This window comes from Erpetoichthys calabaricus, chromosome 11 (assembly GCF_900747795.2).
Source record: "Erpetoichthys calabaricus chromosome 11, fErpCal1.3, whole genome shotgun sequence".
In the NCBI taxonomy this organism is placed as follows: Eukaryota; Metazoa; Chordata; class Cladistia; order Polypteriformes; family Polypteridae; genus Erpetoichthys; species Erpetoichthys calabaricus.
In genome coordinates, this window is record NC_041404.2 from 22,805,760 (window position 1) to 22,833,712 (window position 27,953).

Below are 27,953 nucleotides of genomic sequence, written 5' to 3' on the forward strand. Positions count from 1 at the left end.
CTAAATCTGCATTACCTTCAATAGAACAGATATTGAAATTGATTACAAAGTTTACCATTTTTGGTACCAGTTTTGGAACTCAAACAAAAGACACCCTTTCAGCAATAGAGATTGAACTTGAACATAGTTTACTAGTGTTATCCTCAAAAATGATGATGTTAAAGATATTCACAGTTTTAGTCATTAAATGCAAATCATCTTGTTAATAATAGCATGATGTTCTTATAAGTTGGGAAAAATAAGACTTCTGAAGGCCCAAAAAGTACTCTTAAAGTGACAATGTATTAAATTCATGTTAAACTACACTGCTCAAAAAAATTAAAGGAACACTTAAATCATCAGATCTCGATAAACAAAATATTCAAGTGAAAAATCTTTACTGAGTAATACTGTGTAATTTGTTGAGAACAAAATTATGTAACAACAGTCAATGGAAACCAAAATCACCAACCCATTGAGGGCTGGATTCAACATCACACCGAAAATCAAAGTCAAAAACTGAAATCACAGGCTGATACAAGTTGTATGAATTTAATCTTGGCAACTCATAATGTGACTCAGTAGTGTGTATGGCCTTCACTTGCCTGTATGCACTACTGACAACATCTGGGCATGCTTCTGAAGAGACAGCGGATGGTGTCCTGGGGGATCTCCTCCCAGACCTAGATCAGGGCATCATTGAGCTCCTGGACAGTCTACTTGATGGTGGTACATAACATCCCAGAGGTTCTCAATTGGATTCAGGTCTGGGGAACGTGCAAGCCAGTCAATGACATCATTGCCTTTGTCATCCTGAGATTGCCTACACACTCTGGCCACGTGAGGCCAGACATTGTCCTGCACCAGTGTAAAGTATAACAGTGGCCCTGAGGATTTCATCCTGGTACCTAACAGCAGTCAGGGTACTCTTGCCTAGCACATGGAGGTCTGTGCGACCTTCTAGGGATATGGCTCCGCAGACCATCACTGACAGTGTTCCTCCGCACACAAAGGAGCAGATACCGGTCTTTCTGCTGGGTTGATGCTTTTCTATAGCCCTGACCCATTTCCTAGTATCTTCTCCATGCCCATGAGACTGTGCTTTGAGACACAGCAAACCTTCTTGAGACTGCATGTATGGATGTGCCATCCTGGAGGAGCTGGACTACCTGTGCAACCTGAACCGGCTGCAGCTACCAACTTATGCCACCAGTAGTGGCAAGGACACTAGTAAAATGCAAAACTAAAAAATCAGGAAGGATAAGGAGAGATCAATTGTGTCCGTGTCCACCTACAAAACCATTCCCTTTTTGGGGATTGTCTTACTGTTGCCTTCTCAGGGCACCTGTTGTTCATTTGCACCAAAGCAGGTGACATTGATTCACATTCGCTTATGCTTCCTACCTCGACAGATTGGTATCCCTGAAGCTTAACTGACTTGGTGTTACATTGTGATGATTAAGTGTTGCCTTAATTTTTTGAACATTGTAGAATGCAAGGTAAGATTATTGTGTGCAAAAAAGCAGTGCCAAAATTCCTGGAAACCTTGACCCTCCTATGTCCCAGGTCAAGGTTTAGTATAATTACATGGAATATTCCTGGCCTGTGTATGTGTGAAAATTTCCAGATAAAGCACTCAACATATCATGATGGCTTTATACGTAATACACTGATGTTGATTTGACTGAACCAAATGTAAGGCAGGTGCATGAATGACAGTTCACAAATATCTCAATCATTTTTTAAGGTTAGCTTTTAAATGTCTACAGAAATTAAACATTACAAAGTAAAAAAAAAATATTTAAAGCAATGTTTAAATTGTTGAATCCAATTGTCACACAACCTTTGCACTATTCATTTCACAGACACTCCCACTTCAAGTGTTTCCACTGGTTTTTATTATTGAAGTGAATAGATTATTTGAGCATAAATGAAGCTTAAAGTAATTTTTGTGAATGCTAAAAATCCAGATTCTTGTTGCTTATTTTGGATCTGCTGCTTTACAGTTTCCATTTCCTAATACTGGGTGTTTCATCCATTTTCTTTCCTTCTTATGCAGTTTGAGATTATATGGAGTTGGTTCTTAGGCACAAGACAGGAGCCAATCTACTCTTACTCACCCTAGCCAATTTATAGCTGCCATTAACCAGATACACTAATTTTTGGAATGTGGAGTAAAAAATACAGTACCCAGAGGAAGATCCTCCCTTGCATTGGTAGAATGCCTTAGTATTGTTCATGTATGAAATTCTTATTTACTTATTTGTGTTTCATGTACACAACAAACACTAGATAAAAAACTGTGTCTTCATTAGATGTGAATTTTTTACATTTTTTTCAGGATCTTTTTGTAACTATATGTCTAAAACACTATTGACTAAGAGTATGAGAGGACTGTCAGACTTGTGTCAATGAGCAAATCCCAGGATATCCCAGGATGGCTAACCAGGGAATATCTAAGAATTTGTCAAATGTTGTTTCATATTAAAACAAAAGATACTGTTATTCTAGATTTTACTGAACGCACCATACTTAAGAAAATTGTAATTAATTAAGCTGTTTATTTTTCAAATACCAATAATTAGCTACCACTCTTCAAACCTTTGATTATATTGTAAATGATAATAATATGGGCAAAATTCTGATATATTTTAGTTAAAAGAAATGTCATTATCTTAGAAGAACTTAAAGCAAATTGTGTTTGAGTTTGTAAAACACATGGTTTGTGTTAAATGTCTGAATAAGGACCACACATGTAGCTGAATTTTGCACACTGTTGAAGGTAATGAAAAACAATATTTTCACTACTGCATTTAATGAAGCATTTTGCTTTTTCTTAAAATATTACTAGGATATATATGTTTTAAGGAAGCCTGTTTCATAATCATTATGGTTCAATTTTTTTACCTTGGTCCATGTTAAACATGGTATCTTTATTGCTTCTTTTTGAAATTAAAAACATATGTTAAACTCCCAGACAGAATCCTTGAAGATTCATTACCATTATAAATCTAAACCATCATTTCTAGGCATCGCTATGTAGGTACTACATGTTGTTTATATCTATAAAGTCTGACATTAATAACATGATTTACAAATATCTGAATGCATAGTTATGTAAGATACATTTAAAAAGATTAAAGGGAGAGTAGGTTTCAAAGGTTGTAAGTATGTATTAACACTGCATTTCATGTTCTGTGTAATTTATTTTTGCACAGTTTTTGATAAACGTTTCTTCTTTTAAAATCTATAGCAATGATGATTGACTTGTGATAATAATAGGTAGCTTCTTTTGCTGTCATGTTTGCCTGATAAATGTTTAGCAATATTTCTGTAGTTGAGTATTGTATTATGTCTTCAAAAGTCATGCATTTTATTTTGAAAATGAATCGATATATTAGTTTTGGACATTGCAAAGGGATGATACCACTATATTCTTTCATGGTTACATGTTATTAGAAAACACAGCTGAAATCTAAACATTGTGATGACAATGGAAGGATTTTTCCTGGAACCTGTTACCTCTTTTAATTTTTCACCATTATAATTCTCTTTCCTATATCAAAAGTACTTTTGTAAAATTACAAGAGGTTATTACAAGTACTGCCACACTACCTCTTTTTTATTTTACTGTACTGTTGCTTATGTTTACAAAAATTAGTAATATTTTTTATTACATTTGAATAATGCAAAGACTTGTTTTCAGGGTCAAAGTTTTAATCATGTCTTAGTGAAAGACAGGTGTTTTGAGCTTTTTCAATTGTTTAATAACCATATTATTAGCAATTAAATTAATAATTTTGCTGTACCACTTGCTTAAGCTTTTACCATTATGACATTCTTTATTATCAGTGCTTTTTTATAAGATTATGAAGAAAATGGGCACCAGTATTTTGAGTATTTGTTTTTATTGGACATAGAGTTAAAGTATTGTCAGAATTTTTTTTTGTGAAGAGAGGGAAAGAAGACTTTGTCCTTGATCAAATTGTTTCCTAGTTATAACTTAGTTTTGCTTAGTGACTATGATTTAGCTAGCTCAGTTACACATAAATAAGTGATCTCTGACCTTTTTGTAAGTGGCCTTGGTCGTGCCAGACGATTTGTTTTTGCTTAACCCTTAAGCACACCTCTTCTACTTGACTTCTGTACATTTGATGGGCAAGACAGTTATTAATTAGGAGTGCTAATGAACATGGTTTAGCATTACAGGGTGGTCCAGATCTAATTATGCAATCATTGCATTGCATTAAAAGTTGCATAGTTACCTGTAGATCTGGACCATGCTATATAACCTGTTAACTCTTAAGTCTAGCATTACCACAGAATAAGGCTACCTAATCCCTTACCACACATTGCCAACATGTACAAGTTGATGCTGCTAAGGTAGGGTTGGGTTGAGGCCTAATGAAAGAGGCAGTAATATCATGCTAATGAAAGGAGGTTCAGCAGTGATTATGCTGTAGTAAGTGTTTAACCTTTTCAATTTTACTTTTAAAGCAAGAGGTGTTCTGAATAGCATGACTATGTTATGTCTTTTTTGCACGATTATTTGCCAAATATAATCCACCTTATTGAGGCAGCTAAGTTGGCAGTTACCAAACTATGTTGAAAAGCTGAATGCTAATCAGGCCCTGATTATGTGGCCACATGGTGTAAAGTACTTTGTTCAACTATTTGTTGTTTTAAAAGTGCTACATAAATTTGACTCGACTGGACTTGACTCATTCAAATGGCAGCAAAAGCAAAAATGGATACATTAAAGGCAGTTCATCAGAAAACTGCTATCTTCCCTGACTATAACATTTAACTATATTTTTTGGAAAGACATAAGATTCTCTAGTCTCTAGCAGTGTCTTGTATAGTTTTTAGATATCATCAGTATACACAAGGCCACATACATAGTAAGCAATCAGCCCCTTAACTCAGTGTAAACCCAATACCATCTGGCATAATCCATAATAACTCAACTAAATCAGCTGGTTTATACATGGCCAATTTAAGGAAGCACAATGGAGCAGTCTTGTGTGTAGCCTGGCATTCTGCTGGAGCTTGGATGTGTGGAGAAAAAAAAACCAAAATATATGGAGCTTGGTGTCATGTATGACAGGGTAGATGTGTAAGTGTTCAGCATTATTTCCAATTTGAGTAAATGGCAAAATCTGTTTATCAGCAATAAATTGTTACAATGTAAATTAGATTTTCTTTACATTACTTTGATAGAGCTTACATAACAGTTAAAAAATATCAGTTCGGTGCTTTATTTGACTTGTCATTGATTGTATTAAAAATGCACTTCATTGTGTACCTGCCTGTATCAAAAAAGATAATATTACTGTGTATTGGAGGACAATGATAATTGTACTTAAGCATATCACTAACATACATATACTACATTAATAATATTAATGACAGAGGAATCCAGTTTGCATTTTCATGTTTCATGTGTTTGTACTAGATATGAGATGTTCTTTGTAAAGTAAAGATTAAAGGCCTACTTCTTCAGAATGCACTGTATTCTTCCTAGTGTAACAACAGTCCTGAGAGTTGCATTCACAATTAGGATAAAATGGTTTTGAAAATGAATGAAAATTCCATTTTGCTTGGGGCAGATTGAATGATCCAGCTGAATAAACATAATAACATTTAATAAAATAATAGCGATATTTGTATGTTTTTGACAGATCAGTGGAGACTGTAAATGCTTTCCTCTGATTCCATTTCAGCTTACTAGCCTGTGTTGTGTCAAATACAAAAATCAAATAATTTGTCGGGGCATATGGTTTCCATTACCATCTATAAACATCAAAACCTAGTACACACTTTCATTTTACTTTCTGTACAAAGTATATGATTTTTCTAGCATATTAATACCTGATCAATCTAACATAAATATGTATAAATTTCAGATTAAGGTTTGTTGTTATGTGTCTTTATCTGGTTTTCTTTTTTTTTTTTTTACTGTAGCATTGTGAATTGTTTTATGGTTGAATTTAAAAACATGACAGATATTATTACCTGTCTCAAGGCTTGATGAATGGTAACATTAATGTCTTTCATAAGCTAATAGTGAAAATCAATAAAAATCAATATTTTTTTTTAACTTTTTTGTGTATTTATGTCACAGCCATACCATATTTACAGTATACTAAGATTGTATTTGTATTTATCCATGCATTTAACCCACCCTTTTCCAAGGCTTACAGTCAATCATGGCTGTATTTCCTAATCCCTAGTACTTTTCGATATCTCATTTGTTCATATCCTGCTATTTTTACCTTACCTAACATCATAGCTATTAAAAATAGAAGGATATGTCTACCATCATGGCTTTTGACAATATGTGTGACAAAATGTTCATTGCCTACATTGAATTTTGCAAAAAGAGCAGATAAAATCTAAGTTTAAAACTTTCCTTTGAACAGAATATGTTAGAAAACTCTGTATTCTGTGAACTTGATATTTTAACCCATGGTGTTAATATACAGTATAACCCAATTATTGACAAACAGCAGACCTGACATGTATACTGAAGAAGTTATACTACATGGTCAAAAGTTTGTGGGCACCTGACCATTTCGCCAGATGAGCTCTTTGGATATCCTATTCCAAAATCATGGGCATTAATATAATAATAATAATAATAATTCATTACATTTATATGAAGTTGACAAAACTCCAAACCCCCCACCCCACTGCTTTTGAGGCTGTAACAGTCTCCACTCTTCTCCAAAGTCTTTCCACATGATTTTGGAATATGTATGTGGGAAGTTGTGCCCATTCAGCTACAAGAGCATTTGTGAAATCAGGGACTTCTGTCCCAGAGGTGTTCAATACGGTTGTAGTCGATGCTTTGTGCAGGCCACTCATGTTCTTCAATGCCAAACTTGTCAAATCATGTCTTTATGGACCTGGTTTGTGCACAGGTTCACAGTCATGCTGAAACTGAAAAGAGCCTTACCCAAACCCACAAAATTATCTATATAAACAAGAAAATTCATTCTTTTTCATACATTCTTATTGCAATATCTAATCAAAATATTTGTTATTTGTTCTGTTTTAAAATGTTATTAAATGAATTACCATGTTTATTTTATTTGAGACATTTTTTCTGCATGCAACATCTAAAAACTCTTAGAGCTAGAAAGGCTCATACCAGTGTTGGATTAATTATTTTTAAAAGCTGTACTTTTATTTTTTCTCTGCAGAATTACACATACTGTAGCTTTAAAGTAGTGGCTGATCTTTTTATAATGGATATCTGGCATATTTTTAGAATGCTTCCAGTCAAACTCCACCTATTCGAAGATACCTTAAGTAAAGTGCTGTGTAATTAAACAAAAAATTAAACTCGTACAACAGATAAAGTACAACACAGTAATCAGGTTTTCTGTATTCTCAGAGGATAGGATGGAGAGGGAAACTTCATGCTGCTAATCTCCATCCTTAATCCTTTCTCTCTCTTTCATAAAATCACTTGAATTTTCAAATATCTCCCAGCTATCATGTACAGACAGTGGAAGTCATTTTTCAAGTTTCCCTAAGAGTCTTGTCATGGTTTCCCTTTGTTCTTGTTTAGCAGGACAAGTATAAAAAGTGTACAAAGACAGAGTAAAGAAGCAAACACATTAGAAAGGTAAAGGTTGTATATGTATAATACTGAAGAGCAAGGATAACCACAACATGAATAACTGTTTTATTTTTAGTAATTGTATGCAGCTGTAGCCTTTAAGACTAAATGAACACCATATGCCTGTGTCTTGTGTATTCTCCTGGGGAAGGGAGCGACCATAAGTACATACACATAGGAAATTTGGAGGGATTTCCCTCTATTGGCCAGCAACTAAAAAGTGAAGTTTAGTTGTGAAGGCTTTGTTCAGTAAGCCACAAGGTTCCTGGTTCAATTGTGATTAGTAACTCACTGTGTGAACCTAAGAAAGTATTGTGTGTTGCTGTTGTTTCCGTTGTAAAAGTATAAATAAATTATACTATAATCAAATGTGTAAGTACCCTTGCATTATTTACAGTATATTATGAGAAAATACCAAGTAAAGAAAAGTTTAAATATCAAAAACAAATTTTGCCTTTTTGATTGTGTTGTATTTTAATATTGTAAATTTGGGTATCTGCTCACAGTAAGGTATATCATTAAGTAAAAATGAAAAAATTAAATGGTTCCAGAACCTTAATCTAATATCATACGAGGGCACTTAAGAGTACACGTGAAATGCTGATATCCTGATAATTAAAGCTTAACTGTTAAGGGGAACTATTCTTTGCTTGCCGTTTTTCAAAAAAAAGAAAGGTAGCACCTTAGTGTTGCAGCTTAGTTCCTTCATTTTGTCAGAAGTTATTCTTAATGTGTTAGACCGGGGACATTCAATGGCCACTATACAATAGCTATAGATAGTACATGTCATTATTCAGCAAATAGTAAATGCCATTGTGTAATATAGCTAAACTAAATTCATGTTTTTACGCATTTGAAAACTGAAAGATATTTCCTTAGAAAGGAAGTCTGTATCATAGTACATTACATCAGCTTTTCCCATCATACTGTATAATTTTTGTATAGCAGTGACATTTACTGTACACAGTATTCTAGGTGTGGTCTTACTAGCCCATATTTGCATTTAAGTTTATTTACAATATAACCCCAAATTTTATTTGCTTTTTATAATTTTTTGACACATTGCGTAGAGAATATGAATGCTGCATAATTAAAAACCTCTACATATTTTATCATATGAAGGTTGCTTATTGTTGGCTAATGTGCCCATCTTGTTATTATAATGAATTCTCCTTTTGCCAAAGTGAAGCACTTGCATTTTTGTTTATTAAAATGCAATTTCAAATGGTTAACACAGTTTGATGTGTATCCATATCTTTTTTAATTATTCATATTGTTTTGTTAATGTGTTTATTATTTTTGTTTTATTCAGATGGTGCTTGCTTTTAATAATACTGTATAAAGTGGAAAACGTCAGCACAGAAGTGAAACAAGATACTGCCAAGTGCTAATGGTACAACTCATTGCATTCTGTTCTGAGCAAAGAATAGTAAAGCTATTAGCACCCAGTAACTGAAATGGGGCACAGACTTAGGGAAGTTGTTGGGCTTAATTAATGTAATTCAAAAAGTATCAATTAAAGGAGATAAGTCCACAATAGATGAGATTCATCCATTAACCATGTTCATGTAAATACAGCTATCATCATAATGTGCTTTAACCTATAATGACTAAGAAGACGTCAAAGAGGAGCAAGTCGACTTTCACACTTTCCAAGACTGCACATAATAGAGGTCATTGAGAAATGCATAAAATAAGGAGCAGGAACACATCACAGAATAGTAATTTCTAGTCAATTTAGTATTCTTAAACCTGCTTAAATATGAAGTTCTTCTTAAAGTTATCATTATAATGCTGTATGATCCAATGGCATTTTACAAGTAGAGTTAATTTATGTTATAGAAGAAAAGTTTCAGTTCTGTAGTGAAGTCAGAAACCAGAGTGGAAAAACTCAAACAGATAGTTATAATTTTGATGCTGAAATACATATACTCAAGTTTTTTGGCAGAAAATGTACATATGAACACAAATGTTGAGGCAAGTGATGATGTTTTCAGTATACAGATAATTCTAAAAAACTTGATGACGTCAGTAGAGCTAGGGTGAAGGGACAGATTTAGAGTGAAGATATGGAAATTAAAATCTTGCTGTATACGGGCAGTGCAATATACAGATTTGTATTATTCTTCAACCCTTTTTCTGAAATAACCTAACTTTTTAGGTTATTTATACATTGTTGGAATGGAGCTGGACAGTTTGACATCTGTGGCAGAGCGACGGGCGCTCAGCAGGCTCCTATCAATTATGGAAAATCCACTGCATCCACTAAACAGTGTCATCACTAGACAGAGGAGCAGATTCAGCGACAGACTGCTGTCACTGTCCTGCTCCACTGACAGATTGAGGAGATCGTTCCTCCCCCAAACTATGCGACTCTTCAGTTCCACCCGGGGGGGTAAACGTTAACATTATATAAAGTTATTGTCTGTTTTTACCTGCATTATTATCAATCTTTAATTTAATATTGTTTATTTGTATCAGTAAGGTGCTGCTGGAGTATGTGAATTTCCCCTTGGGATTAATAAAGTATCTATCTATCTATCTATCTATCTATCTATCTATCTATCTATCTATCTATCTATCTATCTATCTATCTATCTATCTATCTATCTAAATCAAGATTCAATCTTATGATAATTTTGGCAAATAATTTTGCATTCATAATTATGAACATGTTTTTTCTTTTTTTCTTTAAAGAATTCAAACTGTTCTGAAGGTAAAATTAGTCTTATCTAGTATTTATCTCATATTTTGACATTTGTATAAAATAAAAAGGCACGTGGGTATATGTGTAGTACACAGTGAGTTTCACATTTATGATATGGTTGCACACAAAAGTATCATAAGAAAGCTAACAGCTTTTAAGAAATATGCTTTTGCTGTCCGGCATTATTCCCTGTATGCCATGAATTAAAGCCAACTACTATGAATTCAGAAATAACAGGTTTAGTTTTTATGTTACACCATGCTGGCATACCCTAATTAACTTTGTTCTTTATTGCTATTTTACATTGCACTCAAAATGTCACACTATTGAATTTTATTTGTGCACAATTTGTAAGACTCTAAGAAACATTAAGTCTCTTTCATTAGTTACAATATACTTTACAGTGTATGTGCATTTATGTGTACAGTAATATGTTGTCAAGTAATTTTTACTTAATTGTAGAATGAACACATTGTCTTTATGATAAAATGAAATTCTTCTGGGGGAACATTTTATTGTACATTTCATATGCTGTTGAATTCCCCATGCATGCATTTTATTTGTTTGTGAGTACAGATATTTTAAAGCACATTAGGTGGTGCAAGACTAAACTCATCACTCATTACTCATTGAAAACTAAGTGTGCAAAAAATGATACAGTATTCTTCATATAAAACAAAATGGTTTGATATGAAAGGCATTCACTCTATAGATGCCCATACTGTATAGAGAATAATAAATATTGGCACTATTAAAAACAAAAGATATAATAATTGATTTCAAATAAACAAATAGGACAGAGAAAATATCCCTCAGAATAAACAATGTGCAAGTAGAAAGAGTAACTCACTTCATATTTTTCAGGATCCACATATAGAGTACCTCTTCTGGTCTCTAAACACCATACACCTTGTGAAGAAGGTCCAACAATGCCTATTCTTACTAAGGAGACTGAAAAGAGCCAATATACTGCAGCAGCTTATGATCAGTTTTTATCTTACTAAGAAGACTGAAAAGAGCCAATATACTGCAGCAGCTTATAATCAGTTTTTATCTTAGCGCTATAGAGGAGTATTAACAGATGCATAAAATCAAGCACACAGCCATGCAAGTTATATTGGCAATAAAGTGGGTTGTATTGAAAAACTCAATGACTTAAAATGTAGCACTGTCATAATATGCCACCTTTGCCACATGTGGGTACATAAAATGTCTGCTCTGCAAAATCTGTGCCAGCCAATTCTAAGTGCTCTTATTGTAAAGTGGAAACGTTGAGGAGCAACAAAAGCTAAGCCACGAAGTGGTAGACCACGCAAACTCACCGAGCTAGGCCACCAAGTGTTGAAGTGCAAAGTGCATTAAAATCAACAAAGAGTTCCAAACTGCCTCTGGAAGCAACATCAGGACAACTGTGTGTGTCAGGAGCTTCATAAAATGTGTTTCCATGGCTGAGCAGCTGCACATAAACCGAAGATCAACTTGCACAATGCTAAGCTTTTGCTGGAGTGGTGTAAAGTATGACACCTTTGGACTTTGGAGCAGTGGAAACATGATCTCTGAAGTAACAAATCAAGTCTCACTATCTGGCAGTCAGATAGACAAATTTGGGTTTGGCAGATGCCAGGAGAATACTATCTTCTGGACTATGTAGTGCCTACTGTAAAGTTTTTTAGAGTAGGGATAATGGCCTGGGGCAGTTTAAAAGATTTGGGCTTGGACCCCTTGTTCAAATTAATGGTACTGTTAATGTTACAGCATAAAATGACATTGTAGACAATTGTGTGCTTCCAACTTTGTGACAGCAGTTTGGGGAAGGTACTGTATTGTCCCAGCATGACTGTGCCCATGTGTACAAAGCCAGGTCTATAAATTTGGTGTGGAGGAAAATGAGTGACCTTCACAGAGTCTTGACCTCAACCCTATTGAACATCTTTGGGATGGATCCCTGACTACAAGCCAGGTCTTCTCATCCAGTACCAGTCCCTGACCTTACAAATGCTCATTTGTCTGAATGGGCACTGATTCCTATAAACACACTCCAGAATCTTTGGGAACACCTTACCAGAACAGTGGAGGCTAATATAGCAGTAAAGAGGGCTCAATTCACAATTAATGTCCATGGTTTTGGAATGGAATGGCCAACAAGCTGATATGGGTGTAATGGTGAGGTGTCCACAAATGTTTGGCCATACAGTGTAACTAGGGAATACAATTCCACATATAAATGTAAAGAAAAATAAAAAGAAATGAAAAAGTATGGAGAAAAAACTAAAATTTTTCCAAATGTAAATCTACAGAATGAGAATAATTGCACAACAAATACATAAATACCGAAAAGTTAAGCACTGACAAATAGCAGGAGCAATTTGGAAATATTCTTACATTTTTAAACAGTAGATATCAAGCAGAGATACAGAAATCAGTCATAGTTACTGCATATGTAACTATGAAACTGAATATTAAGTAAATGAAAACAGTTAATTGATTACAGGTGGAGGCTTCAAAGTCAGAAGGCTACTTATTGTGTATTCTACTAACTAATATACAACTTTTCTGTCACTTGCTCTTTCTGAGAAACATAACATGCCTACAGGGCCGGATTAAAAGCTTTGGGGGCCCGTAGCACATTTCAAATTTGGGGGCCCTTTTGGTCTGCATCATCTGAAGTTTAGATTCTGAACAGTTCAAACCGGACTAAATAATTATTTTATTCTCGATTATAATAAGAATCTTATAATATTTATGTGAATTTTATGTGTTAGGCCCCTAAAGTTTTGTTGTGTAAGAAATTTACAGTTTAAAAACGTAAAGATAATATTTTTAAAGACCAGTTTTTCAATGCTACACTTTTTCATTAAATATTGGGTCCACCATTTGGAGGCCCCCGAAATTGCGGGGCCCCTTGCATATGCTACATGTGCCTATTGGTTAATCTGGCACTGCATGCCTATATTAATGTCTATGCCATTACAATGATAAAAAATAAATTGTGATTAAAACGTATCAAATAGTTCTAGGATTTAATTAAGAATTTTAGAATTCAGTGTGTACACATGTAACAGTTCCATCTGGGTCCTGAAGCTTTATTTATTTCCAGTTTCTTTTTTAGTTTTTGCATTTAAATAGGGCACTGTTTCAAAGTGTTTTATATTGGCTTTCTCCATATTCATATTTTTCTTTTAATTGTGAAGCAACTGTATTATCAATCTTGTTATAGATCAGATGGGGGCACACTCAATGCTTCTGGGGCACTGTGGCTACAGAGATTTGTGGCTGCCCATGTACCATTCAGCAGCATATGATGGAACCTCTTTCATTTAAAAGAACATGGCAAAGTGAAATTTGTCTTGGTGAGTTTTGGCTAGGTCACTTTTTCACTAAAAAGCAAGCCAGATTAATGGTTTGTCATTTGCATTAATCTTAATCAAAACCTTTTACCAGGTAATTGTCCAGCTGGAATTTATAAATTTAGAACTTTAATGTCAACATCAAGCTTATTATTAATCTATACATATTAATAAAAGGCAAAGCCCTCACTGACTGACTGACTGACTGACTGACTGACTCATCACTAATTCTCGAACTTCCCGTGTAGGTGGAAGGATGAAATTTAGCAGGCTCATTCCTTACAGCTTACTTACAAAAGTTAGGCAGGTTTCATTTCGAAATTCTGCGCGTAATGGTCATAACTGGAACATGTTTTTTGTCCATATACTCTAATGGAGGAGGCGGAGTCACGTATCGCGTCATCACGCCTCCTACGTAATCACGTGAACTAAAAACAAGGAAGAGATTTACAGCACGAGTCAAACGTGGGAACGAAGGTAAATGACGTTAATTTTTGAGTGTCTTTTAATACTGTGTAAGCATTCATATTAACACATGTGCAATTAAACGTGCATTTACGGGGTGATTTCTCAGGCTTAAAAGCTCGCCTTTTATCAAACGCGGGAACAAAGGTAAATGACTTTGTTCACTGTCTTTTAATACTGTGTAACCATACATATTAACACATGTGCAATTAAACGTGTGCATTTACGGGGTGATTTCTCAGGCTTAAAAGCTCGCCTTTTACTAAAAAGGTAAATGCAAAACTATTTTCAATCATTCTATGATCTGCTTCTCACAACTGAAGGCACCATGGCTGATGGTAAATGACGTTAATTTTTGAGTGTCTTTTAATACTGTGTAAGCATACATATTAACACATGTGCAATTAAACGTGTGCATTTACGGGGTGATTTCTCAGGCATAAAAGCTCGCCTTTTACTAAAAAGGTAAATGCAAAACTATTTTCAATCATTCTATGATCTGCTTCTCACAACTGAAGGCACCGTGGCTGATGTTACGTCACTTGCTGTCCAACCATAAGCGTTACCTGGTAGGTAACCGGCCACTCACTTCACTCCCTTACGGGAATCGAACCTCTGAGGTTTTCTTTTGTTCTTAATTAAAATTTAAAAGCAATACTTCACCGCTGCTAAGCCCCTCTAGCGCTGACGTCCGAGGTTCGATTACCGTAAGCAAGTGCAGTGAGTGTGTAATTACATTCACGGCATTCGTAGTCTGATTCACAATCTGATTGTGTGGGTGGTTACCTACCAGGTAACGCTTATAGTTGGCCACCAAGTCAGGTCGAAGTGATCACTCGAGTGAAGGCAGCTTCACAAAAAAACGGATCCTTAACAAACTGTTATTAGTATATTTTCCCTCAATTTAAAAAGGTTTTATTTTCTTCTTAATAAAAATTTAAAAGCGGTACTTCGCGGGCGGCACGGTGGCGCAGTGGTAGCGCTGCTGCCTCGCAGTTAGGAGACCCGGGTTCAGTTCCCGGGTCTACCCTGCATGGAGTTTGCATGTTCTCCCCGTGTCTGCGTGGGTTTCCTCCGGGCGCTCTGGTTTCCTCCCACAGTCCAAAGACATGCAGGTTAGGTGGATTGGCGATTCTAAATTGGCCCTAGTGTGTGCTTGGTGTGTGGGTGTGTTTGTGTGTGTCCTGCGGTGGGTTGGCACCCTGCCCGGGATTGGTTCCCTGCCTTGTGCCCTGTGTTGGCTGGGATTGGCTCCAGCAGACCCCCGTGACCCTGTGTTCGGATTCAGCGGGTTGGAAAATGGATGGATGGATGGTACCTCGCCGGTGCGAAGCGCGTGGATTTGACCGACTGACACATACAGACATATTCATGAGTGCAGGTACTTCGGAAAGAAAGCACCGTGTAAACCTAAAGTTTAAATTAACTTCATAGACCTACAAAAGGTTGCCATTCATTTGAGGCAAGATTGCTTTTCTTCTGTACAACTATACGTTGCATTCTCAAGAGTGTGCTTGCACAGCTTCGGATATAGATTATATATATATATATATATATATATGTGTGTGTATGTATGTATGTATGTCTATATATAAATATGTAAGCTTATAAGTACTGCCTTACTTCTCTTTAAGAAAGGAAGATGTAATGATACTTGATTTAAACGATTCCATGTCTTGCTGGGTTTGCGTAGCTTATTGTCAATATCTTTACACGGTTTTTTAAGACTTATTGACTGAAACGGGCTTTCACGAAAAAAGTTAGGGCTTTGCTACAGGATACACCCTCCACAAGTTAAGCAAGTAAAAATAAAATATATATTTCTGTTTTATTTAAACCTTTTAAGTTCGTATGCATAGCCCCATTTGGCTGTTTAATTTTTTTTTCTTTCTTCAGTAATATTTAATCTCCTTAAAGAAAAACAACATATCCATTTTACTTTTTTTGTATCTCTTTAGTAATATTTTAGTGTAAAAGGATAACCAGTATTTAAACCTTTTATGTTACTTTATTCATTTATTTTACACAATGTTGAAAAATTAATAAGAAAGCTACATATTTTGGCAGCTGCTGCTTTCATTTTCAATGAAATGAAAAAAGCTCTCCAAGAGAAAACGTCAATGAAGAAGAAACAGTTTGCACTATCTAAAAAGGAGAAACCCTCATTTATAAAAGTTTGCTGCAGATGACTTAACTGAAAATAAATTAATACTTCCTATGTGTATAATACATATTTATCTATTTTACATATGCCTTTATTCCAGCAACTTACAACATCTGAGGTACAATTTGTTACATTACTTTTGTTTTTTGCAGCACAGGCAGGTGAAGTGACTTCCTCAGGGTCACACAGTGGTGTCAGTACCACGATTTGAACTGACAAGCTCCGGGTTTACTGAAATATTACTGAAGAAAGAAAAAAAACGAAAATGATCAAATAGGGCTATGCATACAAATGTCCATCCATCCATTATCCAACCCGCTATATCCTAAATACAGGAGCCAATAAGTTGATATGTATATATATATATATATATATATATATATATATATATATATATATGTGAATGTATGTATGTATATATGTATGTCTATATTTATATATATATATATATGTAGATATGTAAATTTGTATATGTATATATATATGTATATCTGGATGTGTATATGTATATATACGTATGTATATGTAGATATGTGTATATGTAGATATGTATATATATGTATATATGTTTATGTATATATATAGTTACATAACCTCTTTAACACACTACTTCTCCGCTGCAAAGCGCGGGTATTTTGCTATATATATATATATATATGACAGCAACACTCATAACAATGACAACACAATTACATATATATATATATATGTACATATGTATATATGTATGTGTCAATCTATCTATGTATGTATGTCTAGATATATATATATATATATATATATATATATATATATATTATGTACATATGTATATATATGTGTATATATATCTAGATGTGTATATGTGTAGATATGTAAATATTTATATATATATATATATATGTGTCTGTGTGTGTGTGTGTGTGTATATATATATATATATATATATATATATATATATATATATATATATATATATGTATGTGTGTGTGTATGTATGTGTGTATATATATGTTGATATGTGTATATATATATATATATATATGTATATATATGTGGATGTGTATATGTATATATATATATATGTAGATATGTGTATATGTAGATATGTATATATATGTATATGTATATATATGTTTATGTGTGTGCGTGTGTGTATATTATATATATAAAAGACAGCAACACTCATAACAATGACAACACAATTACATTGACAATCATGTTACGTTATTTTTAAAATGTTTCCTTTTTTTTTTCATAACCTCTTTAACACACTACTTCTCTGCTGCGAAGCACGGGTATTTTGCTAGTTACTAGATAAAAACTAAAATGCATAAAGACGAATTCCAAGTAAGTATTATATTCATTTACAGAATATTTAAGATTTAAACCCATTCCATTTAATCCATTTCAATTTATAGTTACTATGGTGCTCCACGATTAAGTTTGCCTATCCCTGTTATAGTTAGCCTTTTTTAAAAGTATAGTATCAGTGTCAATAAAGGACATGAAAAAATGTAAAATTGTATTTTAAGCATTTTTTTCAAGGTTAACTTCCTGTCTTTTCCTGGAATTTATTTCCATATTTTATTTGCAGTTTATAATGTAGGGCTTCATACAGACTCATGTGGTATCTTTGAGCAGTGGATCTGTTTCCTTAGGGATCACAGTGGTTTTAGACCTTCTTTCCAAACAGTACCTTTTTATTTGCTCTGTTATCCTATTTCTTCATGCAGTTGTAATCCTCAATGTCATGAGCTGGACAACCAATTTCAACATTCAAACTTGTAATCAAGCAATACATCTTTTTATAATGTGTCACAAACTCGAACAAGAGCCATAGCAAGGTTTGGGGCAGCCACCCGTATATTGTTTTCCTGGCTGCAAAATTGCAAACAAGTGTTTAGCACTGATGTGCACAAACTGGAGTCCAAAACAGAACTGAGGGGATAGGGGAAAGGTGGAGGCTTTTAAAGGCCAGTATAGGAAGTGATGTCAAAGGGGCCGGGATAGGAAGGGTCTTCAACCATAGGCTCGGGCCCGGAAATGACATCAAAGGGGCTGGAACCAGAAAGGTCTTCATCCATAGGTTTGGACCCGAAAGTGATGTCAACAGGGCCAGACGGAATTTCCAATGAATGGTTTGCAGAAAAGCGAGAAAAGGAATCTGTGCACTCTGCCACATCCCAGTCTGATTTGGAATTGCCCTCATTTAAGCCCTTTAGCTGCCTCCCATGTGCACATGTGTGAAAAGTGCTATTAGCAGTAGGTTATACAGTAGCACGTGTATAATACACTATCAAACTTTTATTATAATAGTTAAATGACTGAATGGTGTGACAGTTAAAGACACTATAAACTTAATATGTCCCAGTGTCTTCCTTTACAATTTTAATCTGGACATTTTTAACAGTTATTGCTCACTTTGTAGGAATTTAATTGGCATTTTTGTGTTTGTTAGGATTTTTTTACATTTGTTTTAAATATGCTATTTAGTCACGCTGATACAACAAACACTGAAATATCTTCTCCTGTTTTGCAATCATTATGTGTTTTTCCCTCGGTAGCATTTCTGATCTTTGTTAATTACTACATGAATATACACTATATGGCCAAAATAATGTGGACACCCTTTCAAATTATTGAGTTTAGGTGTTTCAGCCATACCTATTGATAACACATGCATAAAATCAAGCACACAACCATGCAAGCTACATTGGCAATAAAGTGGGATGTGCTGAAAAGTTCAATGACTTTAAATGTGGCACTGTCATAGCATGCCACCTTTGCCACATGTCGGTACATAAAATGCCTGCTCTGCAAGATCTGCCCCAGTCAATTCTAAGTGATATTATTATAAAGTGGAAAAGTTGAGGAGCAACAAAAGCTCAGCCACAAGGTGGTAGACCACGCAAACTCACCGAACCAGGCCACCAAATGTTGAAGTGCCAAGTGCGTTAAAATCAACAATTCCCTGTCACATCACTCACAGGAGAGTTCCAAACTGCCAATGGAAACAACATCAGGACAAGTGTGTGTGTCAGAAGCTTCATGAAATGTGTTTCCTTGGCTGAGTAGCTGCACACAAGCGTAAGATCAACTTGCACAATGCCAAGCTTTCATTGGAGTGGTGTAAAGCATGACACCTTTGGACTTTGGAGCAGTGGAAACATGATCTCTGAAGTAACAAATCAAGTCTCACTATCTGGCAGTCAGATAGACAAATTTGGGTTTGGCAGATGCCAGGAGAATGCTATCTTCTAGACTATGTAGTGCCTACTGTAAAGTTTGTTAGAGTAGGGATAATGGCCCTGGGGCAGTTTAAAAGATTTAGGCTAGAAACCCTGGTTACAATTAAGAGTACAATTAAGAGTATTGTTAATGTTACAGCATAAAATGACATTGTAGACAATTGTGTGCTTCCAACTTTGTGGCAACAGTTTGGGGAAGGTACTGTACTGTTCTAGCATGACTGTGCCCATGTGTAGAAAGCCAGGTCCATAAAGTCATGACTTTATAAATTTGGTATGGAGGAGAATGAGTCACCTTCACAGAGTCTTGACCTCAACCCTATTGAACATCTTTGGAATGGATCCCTGACAACAAGCCAGGTCTTCTCATCCAGTATCAGTCCCTGACCCTACAAATGCTCATTTGTCTGAATGGGCACTGATTCCTACAAACACACTCCAGAATCTTTGGGAATGCCTTACCAGAACAGTGGAGGCTAATATAGCAGTAAAGAGGGCCCAATTCACAATTAATGTCCATGGTTTTATAATGGAGTGGCCAACAAGCTGATATGGGTGTAATGGTGAGGTGTCCATAAATGTTTGGCCATACAGTGTAGCTACGGGATACAATTCCCCATATAAAGGTAAAGAAAAATAAAAACAATTAAAAAGTATGGAGCAAAAAAAATCCAAATGTACATCTACAGTACAGAATGAGAACCAAAATTGCCCACCATATTCAAGTTATAATAGTATATTATAATGTATTAGATTCAAATGTTTTGCGCCATTGGGCCATTATGTCAAATGTTTTGTACAAACAAATGATGTGGATTTCCTGAAAATATTTTTTCTTTTGACTTTACCATCTTCTTAAAATGGGATAGCTTGGTTTTTCCTCTTAAGTGCAAATAAATTCTACAATGCACACAATCAGTCCTCTTTCCTTTGAAGATACAAAGATATGGTTGCTTTTAATTTAGCCATCTGTAGTCACAGAATCAGTTGTGTCTCTCCATCTTTAACCTTTCAGTGCTTTGATGTTTGTCAAAGACTGTGTCAAGTTTTGGCTCAACAGTGTCCTACATTTTTATTAGAAGTATGTTTCAAACATTAATCATTTTAATGCATACTGTATCTTGAAATATTTGAGGAAATTTAGAATTTTTTTTAGCTGTTTAAAATATAAATGATAAAATGTCCTGGGAGAATCCCTGGAGTATATCCAGCTCTACTATTGACTAAGTTTGAAAAGAATATTTATTTTTCAAGTTCCTTCATGTTAATATATGAAACACCCCTAGTGTGAATTACTGCTTTCTTTAGAATGTCTTTGTCTTTTTCTGGTATAAAATCCATTACATTTGAATCTTTTCTGTTTTAGTTTGAAGAGGCTCCTTCTGTTTGTATATTATTTTATTTTGGTAATAATTTCCTATTTACTTAGATTTATATATATGATGGTAAATTGAGCTCTATGAATTGTCAAAAATGTGAAAATGAATAAAAATTTACTTGAAGACCAAGCTACAATGTAACCTGGTTACATATTATGTCAATATTGAAGTTTTAAATTAAATACCATTTAAAATTTGAAGGGACAAAAGTTACCAGCCCAGAAGAATTTTTAGCCATAAATGACTATACAAATTTTAGTCAGGACATTCTGAAATTATGAAAATTCTGAATCTGTAATGAAGATTTATACAAGTAAGAGTAAACAAGCTGTTTTAGAGTTTTCTTGGAATTCTGTAGAAATGAGAAAAACATCTATAAGCTTTTGAAACACTATGTCTTGAGTCTTGTAAAATATATAGCCTGCCAGAAAAAGGTGTAATATAAACGAAACCAGTAAACAAAATTGATTTTCAATTAACTTTATCATCGATAGTATCAGAATAAATATATAGGGATTTCATATAGTTATTCAGTAAGTGTTAAACCTACTAATGTAAAAATTTACAAAAGAAATGTAAAATCTCACTAAAACAGTATACTACTAAAGTACTAAGTTCCAAAATACTACATTGCTACTAAAATACTACTAAACTACTAAAATACGGATGACTACTAAATGTAAAACTGCTAACAGGAGCAGCTCTAACCATTTTTGCTGTCTTAAATGAAACTGTAAACACACACAAACACTTGCACACACACATACACACAGCCAGCCAGTCATACAACACTTTTATGAAGCTCTTATACCGTTTTACCCTTTAACATAAAATTACCTACTGTACATAAAATTTGTATTCTAGTACTGAAGTTTAAACGAATTATCAACTGACTTATATATTCACATTCATTTTATTTTAGTAATATAGTTAAAACTGATTGTATGTCTTTAGGGTGTGGCTTTTCACAATATTGAAGCAAGAATTTAGATAAAGCAGGTTAAGGAAATGGATGGACAGATATACCGTGTGACAGTTTCTGTAAACACACACATGCGTATGTGTAATTTGTTATAAAAATAAATGTATCTTTTTCTCTTTGTTTTAGGAGTTTACAGACATTCCAAGTGGACAAAACAGAAGACCACCCCCATTTTCACCTGAGAGATTCTTGAGTAATGGCAGTTCTAAAGTGAATCTACAATACAATAATCCTAAAGGACTGTACTCTGATAGCAACACAGACAACAGCTTGCCTAGGCAAATTGGGAGCCTTAGTATTGGTTCACCTCACAGGTGAATTAGATTTACTTTCTTCTGAAAGTATTTGCATCAGTTTTGTTGCAATACATGCTGATTTAAAAAAGTGAACATTAAGCTCTTTTTTGTTTCCAGTAGTTTATTTCAAACTGTTATCGTTCCACTATGTTGTCTTGCCCTAAAATATAAAACTATTAAGTAATAATTTTCCATAAACTTTAATTTAAATGTGTCATATAGTACAATAGTTTCAGGCAACCTTTAAAGATTTATTGGATATTAGGAACTAGATATTTTAAACTTAAAGAAGAAAGGTGTGCAAGAACACTGGTTCTGATTCTTCTTCTAACAAACGATGAGGCTTCAGCAGAGGTGAGATTTGAGCTAGAGGATGCTGGAATATGTATAGTATAAACAGAGATCTTGTGATTATCCTTTCACCTGGCCTGCTTGATATGATTTCAGTTGTATTTATGATGGAAATTCAGTACCTAACTTCAGCTTTTCTCCTCTTAACATGCACATTTGCATCATTCTTTTCACCCCTTTTTTAAGAAAATACAAATTCTTGTGTGCAGTAATTTATCATTTCATATTTGTTTTTTCTTTCAGTCCGGAGCCATCACTATTTTCTCCAAGTTACAGAAATGGTGTTGACACTGAATCAGATGTCTACAAGATGCTTCAGGATCATGAAGTACCAGTTTCAGAGCCAAAGCAATCTGGGTCCTTCAGATACCTGCAGGGTATCCTTGAGGCTGAAGATGGTGGTAAGTACTAGTACAGTTTATATGTTTGCTGAACTAAGCACCTAGTAATCTGTAGGTATTAAAACAAAATAATTTAGAAATTACCATTAGGTTATTAGGTCTTTTAAAAAATCATAATAAAGCTCATTATGTGCTCTGTATGTGCTCAATATTTCTAGCAGTTAATCCAAAACCATTTCACATCTTTGTTGTATTATTTTAGCTGAAACATTTTATGGAGTAAAAAGTCTTAAGTCATTTCCATATATAATTGATTTTGGGCCATAGTGTCAAAGAAACTAATGTTATAAATTAATGGGATTTTACAACAGAACATTCAGGTCTCTTTGCAATATTTGGGTATTTATAGCTCTTTACATTTTCAGCTGCAAAACTTTTCACACATGAAAGAATCAGTAGTGTCCATCTTTCTGCTGACGTTTAAGTTGGGCTTGCTAGGCCCAATTACTATTTAAAAAATACTGTTATTTATCATTAGCATAATAGCTATGTTTTTTTCTTGTTAAATTCAGTGACTCACTAAAAATATATATATATAAAACCAAACATTTTTGCAACAGAGAAGCACTAATTTGTATTTGGTTGAAATAAATATTATTTTGGGTCTTTTGTAGGATACACTCAAAAACACAAAAACTCTTACTAATGCAGGACAGATTTCCAGTATCCAGTTAGACTAACCTGTATTTCTTTTGTGTGTAGAAGGAAACCAAAAAGCCATGCATACCGTGCCTGGGCCAGTATTTGAACAGGAAAGTCACCGTTCCTCCTTGTGACACATTTACTTTATTGCCATAGCAATGCTAGCTTCATGTAATTTTATTTGGTTAAGTTCATACCAAATAAACCAGATAATGACTACAGAAGCACACTTTCTGAAAAGTTTGCATACAATAACAAAAGCAACTAGCAGAGTAAACACTGAGTTGGTGTTTTATGAATGTTGACAGACTAAATTGAGGAATTTGTATAAATGCAAGCACTAAAATGTGAAATATTATCTACAGTATTTCATTTTCCAAAGAAGATTATTTCATCTTCACAAAGTTGTAATTTGTTTTTCAAACATTGACAGGTATGAGAAGCTTTTATGTTGTTTTACATTAAATTAACAGTTCAGTAAATACAATCTAACTTTATTTTATATAGCATCTTTTATAAGACATACCATTAGGCAATTTATAAAAAACACAAGGTGATTTATAAAATACACATGTATATAATTTACAGCAACATGATAACAAAGTACATGGTACATTTTGACTGAATTTTGAAGTAAACAACAACACTTTGAAATTAGTAATATTTTAAAATGCTATCTAAATATGATCCTTTCTCATAAAGTCTTTTGTGATAAAAAGTTTACAGAATAAAATGTTTTCAGAATTTTAAAAATATTTTTTTTCTTAATTGTAGTAGGCCATGAATATGTAAATGTTAAATGAATAAAAGCACAAATTTTGTGATACTACCTAAAGAAAACAAATATTTTACCTGCTTAAACTACATAGTACTGCAGTGTAACCTGTGTTAATTTGTAACCCACCTGACTACTGCCATAATCTTTTAAAATGTTTAACCTTTTTAATCATTGCTTTGTAAAATAACATGTTGAATCACTGAACAAATTGCTCAGCGCAGGCATAATGGCAGCTTCTGTGCTGAGATAAAGCTCAGCCATACTTTAACAAATTTTTGTTCATATCAGTTCCTTTAATGTGGAATATTTTAATTGCTAGCAGCTGCCTTTCCCTTTAATTACTTTGTTCAGTGTGGCACCTTCAAAAATATTTGACTCTTAAATTAGGAATGCTTATAAATTCTTAGAAACTACAGTGGATTCAGAAAGTATTCAGACCCATTCACTTTCTACACACTTTACTGTGCTATAGTCAGTACTGGTGCTATGTTATTTTGCACCCAAGTTCAAGCTTTATTAGTGCACCAACTGACTGTTCAGTAGCTAGGCTAGGTCTCCCCATTGATGATCTGCACCCTAGGTGAATGCCTAATTTGCCTTAATGGTGGCGCTGGCCCTGGCTGTAGGTGTAATTTTAAATTTATAAAATTGCCATTTTTGCCCATCAGTCTACATTCAATAACTCCATGATGACAAAATTTAACACAGTTTTAATTCTTGTGACAGAAATTAACAGTTTAAGAACAAAATGTATTCTAATGATTTGAAAACTCTTAAAAGAGATATTTTATATTGCAGTATCTCTTTATTTTCAGCATCCCAATGCATCATGATTCATTTTAATTTTCATTTATTAGTCATCTTTACTTGTATGGTTCATGTACAGTATATGTCTAGCATTGTTCATTCTATTCTTTTAAGTCTGCTGTTTTCGATATGCCTCTAGTATAAGAAATAGCTCTCTGAATTATAATAGCTCCTACGTATGGATCATTACCTTCCACCATATTGATTTACTGGATGTGACCCCAGGAAACAGATATAGATTTTTACCCAGCAGTTTATTTACCTATCAGTAATATTTGCCACCATGTTGTTTTTGTAACACAAAACAAATCTTTCAGAAACATTTTTACTTGATAACAACATTATTTTCAATTTAACATTTTTTTAACTAATAAAATTGTTTCAGTTGTGTTTTAATGCTAGACCTCCTTTTTCTTTCTATAATTCATTTCCCATTCTGCTAATGTTAGTTAGTGTGGCTTTTCTTCCTAAGATATTTATATTAACATATTTGACAAATTAGCTTTCTTGAGGGATTCTGCATTTGACTGGCATCTTGTTTAGAGTTGTTTTTTGCCTTGTATCAGCCACTGCTGGGATGATCTGTGTCTCCAAAGACCTCTGTAGTGGGAAAGGTACATTTGGAAAATGAATTAACTTTTTAAACTGAAGATTCCATAATGTATTTTTTTAATTATGTGACAGGTGAAAGACCAGAGAGACCTTCTGGCCCTAAGAATATAAAATCTCCAGTGTCAAAACTTGGCAGCATGGTGCCTGGTTTACAGAAGCTCCCACAGTGTACCAGGTGTGGGAATGGAATTGTGTAAGTACCTGATTTAGCTTAGCCTTTTTCCCCATTGCCAGTCTGTTTTATAATTATACTTGTAGAGTGGATTTCTGACCTTGGAATTGTTTTCTGTAACAATATGAAATTGCTCATATACATGCAGTACAATTTACAGCATGTGTACTTCCCAGATACACTTTCCTTTCACAGTGATTATAGCTTCATTTACTAATATATAAATATAAAAAGTCGATCCTTAACGTTTGACTCATTTGTAAAATTGTTTTCTAAGCATATACCTAAAGAATCACCTTATAAAAGTAAAATAGGTATATTTTATGGATCATAAAAAGTTGCTTTTGATAAGTATCAAAATGACAGAAAATGGGAGTCAAGTGAAATTGCGGAATACCTGTATTTGATTTTTCTTGTAACAATGAGATCCATATTATACAGATTAAAAACTGACAAATGATTGTGTTCTCTCTAGTAACTTGCTACATGTCCACCAGTGTTTTCTTTTATGAATAGATTAAGATAGAATGTTATTTTAGTGTAAGAAACCTGGAAGGCTGAACATAAAGTAAAAAGAAAAGCAAAGCAAATGATTAATTTTAATATCAGGCTGTTTCTGCCACATTTATTAGAAAAAAACAAGTGAAATAAAAGTTTTCATTATAAAGATTTATATTAAACATTTTTTCCATTGTATGTTTTTGTGTCCCTAAGCTTTAATTTTAAATGTTTTATGCTACTTCTCAGTTCCAAACAAACAGGCTTCAGAAATAAAATAAGCTTTTTTATCACTATCAGTCAAGCAATGTCAGGTGTGTTCTAGAAGCAAAATAGTAAATATTTGTTCTCCAAGGTTAGTTAGGCTGAGTTTCATATGTTCCTTTTGAATCCACAGTGGCACCATTGTAAAAGCAAGAGACAAGCTTTATCACCCTGAGTGTTTCATGTGCAGTGATTGTGGACTGAATCTTAAGCAGCGAGGCTATTTCTTCATTGAAGAAGAGCTGTACTGTGAGACACATGCAAAGGAGAGAGTTAAGCCTCCAGAAGGATATGATGTTGTGGCAGTGTACCCCAACTCCAAAGTGGAACTTGTTTAAACAAATGTATTTTCCCCATCATCGTTGTTTCCTTTTTAATATTACTTTTTGATTTTTTTTCTACATAAAATATTTGTTAATTTCAACAAAGAAAAAAAGACTTTCCTGCTCTAGATTTTTACTCTTTTAAGCTACAGTATACAGTTTTGTTGGTAAATTATCTTCAGTGCTTTTTTGTTTAATATTTAAATCCAGTCAGAGCACCATGTGTAATTGTTATTAACAAAACATGCATAAAATGTCTGGTAATATCTTGTGATCGCTATTTTGTATCAGAATTAGCTAATTTACTTTACTTTTACACATTACCAACTATTTTCATACAAATAACATGTACCCTTGTCAGTCCTGGTTAAAAAAATCATGGTTTGTTTTTTTTTCAGTTTAATGTCTTTGTAAATCTGTGAGCAGTGGTTAGCGATAAGAGTTTCTACACTAAATGTCAACACAATATCACAACTTCTTTATAATAAACACTGGTGTTTAGAACTGCTGTCTGTACTAATTCCATTCAGATTAAACAAATAGTGTATGCATAAAATATTGTATGTTTTGCCAATGAAAATAAGTGTTGTTGTGCCAGGTTTAATAAAGTATAGGATTACAGTCAATGGAGAGCCTTTTGTAATTCTGAAATCTAGTAATTATTATTTGTACAGATCAGATACAGTTTAGCAGTATTACACATTTCACTTTATATCCCTAGAAAGTGGATATTTTTACTGGTAATAAAATTCTGTTAATTGGTGAGAAATTGTTATTGAAGATCTGATTCTGTGTAATTTTGGTAACACCTATTACTTATTTACTCTTTTTGTAACAAGGCTTTAACACAGGCTTCTTTTCATCTTAATAACACTTATAAAGCATCAGTAGATCGGTTATTTATCTCTGTGTAGTGTGGCATATGGACA

At 33.9% G+C, this 27,953-nt stretch overlaps 1 protein-coding gene across 1 annotated transcript in view; it reads left to right on the forward strand.

The window, feature by feature from the left end:
* pdlim4 (PDZ and LIM domain 4) overlaps window positions 1-27,650 on the forward strand; it is a 69,514-nt gene extending 41,864 nt beyond the window's left edge. The window contains exons 4-7 of the mRNA XM_028812800.2: window positions 22,007-22,194; window positions 22,771-22,928; window positions 25,840-25,960; window positions 26,835-27,650. Of these exons, the coding sequence (XP_028668633.1) occupies window positions 22,007-22,194; window positions 22,771-22,928; window positions 25,840-25,960; window positions 26,835-27,039 (672 nt within the window). The 3' untranslated portion in view covers window positions 27,040-27,650. The remainder of the gene's footprint in view (window positions 1-22,006; window positions 22,195-22,770; window positions 22,929-25,839; window positions 25,961-26,834) is intronic.
* The last annotated feature ends 303 nt before the right edge of the window (window positions 27,651-27,953 follow it).